Source organism: Scomber scombrus, chromosome 18, assembly GCF_963691925.1.
Source record: "Scomber scombrus chromosome 18, fScoSco1.1, whole genome shotgun sequence".
NCBI classification, from domain to species: Eukaryota; Metazoa; Chordata; class Actinopteri; order Scombriformes; family Scombridae; genus Scomber; species Scomber scombrus.
The window spans coordinates 6,843,575-6,851,024 of NC_084987.1; the positions used below are offsets into that span (position 1 = coordinate 6,843,575).

At 39.7% G+C, this 7,450-nt stretch overlaps 1 protein-coding gene and 1 pseudogene across 1 annotated transcript; both read left to right on the forward strand.

Annotated features, from left to right (window-relative positions):
• Nucleotides 1-2,420, forward strand: LOC133999617 (migration and invasion enhancer 1-like). Its single transcript, XM_062438864.1, has 4 exons — nt 1-109; nt 342-439; nt 570-646; nt 1,311-2,420. The coding sequence occupies exons 1-4, from the start codon at nt 78-80 to the stop codon at nt 1,392-1,394; spliced, it is 291 nt and encodes a 96-aa protein (XP_062294848.1). The 5' UTR covers nt 1-77; the 3' UTR covers nt 1,395-2,420.
• A 2,397-nt stretch (nt 2,421-4,817) lies between these two features.
• Nucleotides 4,818-7,450, forward strand: LOC133999679 (migration and invasion enhancer 1-like; annotated as a pseudogene).

Genomic DNA, 7,450 nt, shown 5'->3' on the forward strand with positions numbered 1-7,450 from the left:
CTCACTGTTACGAAAGCAGGCAACGGATAAACACATACATCACTAACACTGCTGAAGAAGCAACAACAACAAAAACCATGGGAGGGGTGACAGTTGATGTCGAATATTGGTAACTATATCTTTTTTCATTATACTAATTTTCTTGTTGTGTAAATGCTTAACTAAGCTGCATCTGCTTGTGTCTATGTCCGTCCCATAAATCCTAGTTTAAAGACGGCTATAAACGTGACTGGTAGATTAGCTGCTATTATCTGACGGCTACAATGAGTTTATAGTCACTGCACAGCACAGTGTGTCCAGTTTTTTTTTTTATAATGCATGTTGTGTTTTTCCATGTATAGTGGAGGATGAGGATACGGGCCCCGCTATCAGGAGCTCGCCCGGGTTGTCAAGGGCGAGTTTCCCGATGCGGCTGTGTCAGGCACCGTGGGAAGAAGTGGTAAGTATCACTTTCATATGTTTGAACTTTGACTCATGATTTCCTAATATATGATAGTAACCCTCATGGTTAATGTAAGTTACATTAGGAAAGCATGCAGCTGATCTTGTTTTTGTTTTTGTTTTTATAGGCAGCTTTGAGATTCAAATCAACGGGCAGCTGGTCTTCTCCAAGCTTGAGCAAGGAGGTTTCCCATATGAGGATGATGTGAGTAGCGTCCATACTTAAAAGGACAGGTTCACAGATTTGATTTTTTTCTTGCCACAATACTTCCTCCTGTTCATACTGACTGTGAGTAATGGGGGACAAAGTCCACAAGTCTCCTTCTGTGCAAAGATTTATTGAAATGTTCATGGTATCAGAAGTTAATATGAAGCTTCAGTCATCCAAATTAGTCAAATCAAGTAGATATCTTTCAACGTTACAGTCTTACAGGTACCAAAGTTCCTCTCTTTGTTTCTATACTTCCACCACAGCTCAACAGGGACTGTAGAAGGAAACATTAAGAGGAGATATCCACTTCATATGACTAACTCAGACTGCTGAAGCCTCATATAAGCTTATGATGAATGCATTTTTTGCACAAAATGCCTGTGTGGACACACTGTTGATTTTGGCCATCATCACTTACATTGAAACGGGATTTAAAGGGGGATCATCTAGTCAGTGCGAACAGAAGGAATTGTTTCAACAGCCGCCCACATGAACCTCTTTCAGTGTGGAAATGTGGGCGGAGCTGTTGACCATTGTTTTTTCGAGACACTTGAAAAATTGTGCCCCCGCCCTTTAACACTTTCAAACACACCTTGAAATGTAAACCCCTGCAAAAAAAAACAGGTACTGATTTATGCATTTTGTTTCCCTGTTACAGATCATGAACGCTGTCCAGTGCGTATATGACGGGAAACCGTTACAGAAGATCACCAAAAGCCGTGCACCATGTGTCATCATGTAAACCTTCCTCTCTCTGTCCTTGCCCTCACCTACCAGCAGCATCGAGACAAGGATAGTGCAACTGCGTATACTGCTACCACCACCTCCGGTATACCCTGACCCTGTTAACAAAGACTGGGATAAAACCTTAAATCCAACAGAGGTGCACTATGGCCACAAGCCCCTTTCTGTGATGCAGAGAGTGACCATCTAACGCTGCTCTGCTGTCTGGCTCCCCTCTATGTTCTCACTGCGGTGCTCCAGGCTGTTAATGATTACTGTAGCCTAAAATATAAAGGTTATGGTATGATGAATCCATTCCTGGAGTTTCCTGCTTCTGAGCTCAGAGACGGGGAGAAGCTTTAGCAGACGGGTTGGAGGGAGCTCACTTTTCATTTCCTCTTTTCTTACAGCCTCATTGCCTGGCGTACTCTAACTGCCTAACTGTCTATCCCTTTTTCTGTTTTTGCTTGTGTTTATTCATCTCAAATGCAACTAACAATTATCATTAAAATGCAAGGACAGGACAAATTGGTTGCACATTATTTTCTAAGTATAAAAGTTTTCTGCCTCTGTTCTATACTGTAACTAAAGCATTTTTTTACCCCTGAGATTTGATAACAATGTCAAATACTATGTTGACTGTACGGGTTTTAGATAGAAAATCAACATCATAATCTGCAGTGGGTAAATGCAAAGCTAAAATAGTTTTCTTTCTTTAACAAATTGGATTGGTTTTAAACATTAAAATCATTGATCTTAACACTGCCTTTGTGTGCAGCCGCTTAACCCCCCCCCCCCCCCCCCTTTTTTTGTTATTCCAACTGTCCAGTCTGAATTATTATTTTTTTTTTATTTTTTTGTTCCTGTTCAAATGAAACTGGTCAGGTAATGGAGAATTCATCAGTAGTGCTTCTGAAGACCACCACCCACTGGTCTGTCAGCTCACACTTATTAGATGTCAGCTCATTCTCCACAAATCATGTAGTAGTTTATTCTGATGTAAAAAAAAAATCTAGTCTTTGAATAAAGGTAATGGTTTTTAAAATGCTGTTGTTGTTGTCGCTTTTTCATGAAGTCATTGTCAAGTCATTGTTTTCCTATTATGAACACTATTATGCACAAGCCTTTTGCACTGACTCACCAGCCTCATCTAAAAGATATGACTGTGTTTGATAATACACCTGTGTTTCCTTATTAAACCACACAGATAATGCCACACATCTACAACATACAGAATTTAGTCAACTGGTCTGAAGACAAAACATTGCTTAGACCCCACTCAGTAAGGAGAGCGGGGTAATGTGACACATTTTTTACATTCACTCCCTTCTAGCCGAGCTAAAATGATATATCAGTAAAATGTACACATTTCCCATTAATTCAGGATGTTTCCTAGCTATGGAAATTATCAGAATGTCTTCAGGACAAAGGGCAATGAAAATATGATTGTTTTTTAAAAAGTGGTCTTTTGTCTCACTTTACCCCATCTTAGGGGTAAACTGAGACAGACCAGAGAAATCAAGGGGGTAAAGTGAACCACTTTAAAACTACCATAACAACACATGTTGTAACAATTAGAATCCTGACAGCTAGATTGACAACTACACATTCCAAAACTAATGTCGGATTAGTAACAGAATCATGGGGATTGGTCAATTAAGCACATTTTTTTAAACACTTGAAAGTAACCTAAAGTACTTCAAAAGTAAATCAAATACAACATAATATAAATCAGAACACTCAGAACATAGGACCATCAGAACCAGCTAGAACAGCCTGGGACTCAGGACACAGGCTAGACCCACCTGGATTAGAACATCAGCCTCATACTCTATAACAAGGCCTACTCTACATTCCAGCCCTGAAGGTTACAGGGAAAGGTAAAGAGTTGCTCTCTCCGTGTGGTTCGTCCAGGCCTATTAGGTTGAGGCAGCTTCTTCACCACATCACCTTTAGGAACATGTGCCACATCATTTTTCTTTTATAGCAAATGTGGGTCTCTCTCACTCTTTCTTGTATTACAATATTACACTAACCCTAACCACATTAATATTACACTAAAATATGTTTAAGACTAAACTTAACTTGTGTTTCATGGTAGGGCTTCATGGCATCATTTGTCTCACTTTACCCCACAGCCACCTTTTTAGAAAAAACAACATCTCTTAGCAATTCAGGCTAATCTTCAACTAGCATCAATCACATGGTTTTATATGTTGGAAGTTCATCAACATGCATGATAAAAAAAATGTCTACCTGAATTAATTTGCTTTGACACAAGAGTTAATTAAGTTCACAGCAAGAAAATTTACTTTTACATGCAAAAAACACATTTTTATGTAAAAACCGACTTAGCACAGCACCACCACCAACTTCTCCTTCCTGGGAAGGGGAGGGGCTTGAAAACATAATGGTCACATGACCACAAATGTGTTCCGTTGCCTAGATACAGGGGATGTCTCACATTACGTTCTGATGCTCCCTTCAATTCTGAAGTTTCTGTCCTCCAGGGATAGACTTTAAACCACACAGATAATGCCACACATCTACAACATACAGAATTTAGTCTACTGGTCTAAAGACAAAACATTGCTTAGACCCAACTCAGGACCTTTGTCCTCCATCCAACACAATATCAAACCTCTGACTACAGTTACCTCTACTCCGTCCAGGAAAAACAGGCAAACACATATCTGAACTGGGCTGCTATAGCAACACTATCAGAATGCCTCCTGTTTTCCCCATACAGGAGTACCCCAAGAAGTACGCATGCGCAGTACGATTTCCATGCCAGAAGCCGGTGTTTTGTCGATTTCTGCTGCTTTGTCGAAAATTGCTACCGCCGCATAAACCGATAGGTCTGTTTATCGATTCACGCTACTCTATCAAAAAAATGCTACTTTATGGTTGTCTACCTCTGTATATCAAATAAAGCCATAATGTAAGTGTTTTCTTCTCTCATTTGTCTAATGTACAAAAAGTGTAATGAAATGTATGTAATGGGTAGTGTATTTTGATGGATCAAATACTTAGCATCAAAAAATGCTCCCTCTACTCAACGCATTCAAGTAAGACTACTAATGACCTCACTGCCACTGTAGGATGAATGGCTGCATATTTAGACATATCTCTTTAACATTTTTTTATTAATATTTCAGGGGTAGCATATTTTCATAGTCCAATAACATCCTATCAAATAATGCTCCCGCTACTCAATGCATTCATAAAATACCAATATGCTAAACCACATACTACATCCAGAGTCCAGGGCTCCAGCACAGTTTTTCCCAGTTTTCTTTTTTTTTTTAATGATTAATTTTGAATAGTCTCAATTTTTCAAACATGTAAAACTTAAGATGAACATTTAGACTGAGGAGCCGCAAAAAATTAAACTTGGGAAAACGGCTCCGCGCATGCGCACAACCACAAAGTAGCAGTTCTAGACAGGTAGGAGAAATCGACAGTACACCTGTTCACTGTTACACAAGCAGGCAACGGTGCAACACATACATCACTAACACTGCTGAAGAAGCAACAACAACAAAAACCATGGGAGGGGTGACAATTGATGTCGAATATTGGTAACTATATCTTTTTTCATTATACTCATTTTCTTGTTGTGTAAATGCTTAACTAAGCTGTATCTGCTTGTGTCTATGTCCGTCCCGTAAATCCTAGTTTAAAGACGGCTATAAACGTGACTGGTAGATTAGCTGCTATTATCTGACGGCTACAATGAGTTTATAGTCACTGCACAGCACAGTGTGTCCAGTTTTTTTTAATGCATGTTGTGTTTTTCCATGTATAGTGGAAGATGAGGATACGGGCCCCGCTATCGGAAGCTCGCCCGGGTTGTCATGGGCAAGTTTCCCAATGCGGCTGTGTCAGGCACCGTGGGAAGACGTGGTAAGTATCACTTTCATATGGTTGAACTTTGACTCATGATTTCCTAATATATGATAGTAACCCTCATGGTTAAAGTAAGTTACATTTGGAAAGCATGCAGCTGATCTTGTTTTCACTTTTGTTTTTATAGGCAGCTTTGAGATTCAAATCAACGGGCAGCTGGTCTTCTCCAAGCTTGAGCAAGGAGGTTTCCCATATAAGAATGATGTGAGTAGCGTCCATACTTAAAAGGACAGGTTCACAGATTTGTCTTAAAACAGTTTTTTCTTGCCACAATACTTCCTCCTGTTCATGCTGACCGTGAGTAATGGGGGACAAAGTCCACAAGTCTCCTTCTGTGCAAAGATTTATTGAAATGTTGGTATCAGAAGTTAATATGAAGCTTCACTCATACAAATTAGTCAAATCAAATAGATATCTTTCAACGTTACAGTCTTACAGGTACCAAAGTCCCTTTCTTTTTTTCTATACCTCCACCACAGCTCAACAGGGACTGTAAAAGGAAACATTAACAGGAGATATCCACTTCATATGACTAACTCAGATTGCTGAAGCCTCATATACGCTTAAATGAATGCATTCTTTGCACAAAATGCCTGTGTGGACACACTGTTGATTTTGGCCATCATCACTTACATTGAAACCGGATTAAAGGGGGATCATTTAGTCAGTGCGAACCAGGCGGTGAGTTCTGGTCCTCTGAAATGATGCGAATGCGGAAGTAACTTAAAACTGCATTCTATCAAAAGGCCACCAGGGGGCGACCGTTTTGGTGTCAAAAGGACTTCCGTCTCTATACAAGTCAATGGAGAATTCACCAACTTCTCACTTGATTTCTAGCCTCAGTAAACATTTTCAAAATGTGTTTATGGTCTCAATAGCTAGTTTAAAGCCTTCTTCTATGTCAGTGTTCATGTGGGCGGAGCTGTTGACCGTTGTTTTTTCAAGACACAAATTGTGCCCCTGCCCTTTAACACTTTCAAACACACCTTGAAATGTGAACCCCTGCAAAAAAACCAGGTAATGATTTATGCATTTTGTTTCCCTGTTACAGATCATGAACGCTGTCCAGTGTGTATATGATGGCAAACCATTACAGATGATCACCAAAAGCTGTGCAGCATGTGTCTTCATGTAAACCTTCCCCTCTCTGTCCTTGCCCTCACCTACCAGCAGCATCGAGACAAGGATAGTGCAACTGCGTATACTGCTACCACCACCTCCGGCATACCCTGACCCTGTTAACAAAGACTGGGATAAAACCTTAAATCCAACAGAGGTGCACTATGGCCACAAGCCCCTTTCTGTGATGCAGAGAGTGACCATCTAACGCTGCTCTGCTGTCTGGCTCCCCTCTCTGTTCTCACTGCGGTGCTCCAGGCTGTTAATGATTACTGTAGCCTAAAATATAAAGGTTATGGTATGATGAATCCATTCCTGGAGTTTCCTGCTTCTGAGATCAGAGACAGGGAGAAGCTTTAGCAGACGGGTTGGAGGGAGCTCACTTTTCATTTCCTCTTTTCTTACAGCCTCATTGCCTGCCTGGCGTTCTCTAACTGCCTAACTGTTTTTCTCTTTTTCTGTTTTTGCTTGTGTTTATTCATCTCAAATGCAACTAACAATTATCATTAAAATGCAAGGACAGGACAAATTGGTTGCACATTATTTCTAAGTATAAAAGTTTTCTGCCTCTGTTCTATACTGTAACTAAAGCATTTTTTTACCCCTGAGATTTGATAACAATGTCAAATACTATGTTGACTGTACGGGTTTTAGATAGAAAATCAACATCATAATCTGCAGTGGGTAAATGCAAAGCTAAAATAGTTTTCTTTCTTTAACAAATTGGATTGGTTTTAAACATTAAAATCATTGATCTTAACACTGCCTTTGTGTGCAGCCGCTTAACCCTCCTTTTTGTTTTTGTTCAACTGTCCAGTCTGAATCTTTTGGGGGGTTTTTTTGTTTTTGTTTTTTTTAAATTGTTCCTGTTCAAATGAAACTGGTCAGGTAATGGAGCATTCATCAGTAGTGCTTCTGAAGATCACCACCCACTGGTCTGTCAGCTCACACTTATTAGATGTCAGTTCATTCTCCACAAATCATGTAGTAGTTTATTCTGATGTAAAAAAAAATCTAGTCTTTGAATAAAGGTAATGGTTTTTAAAA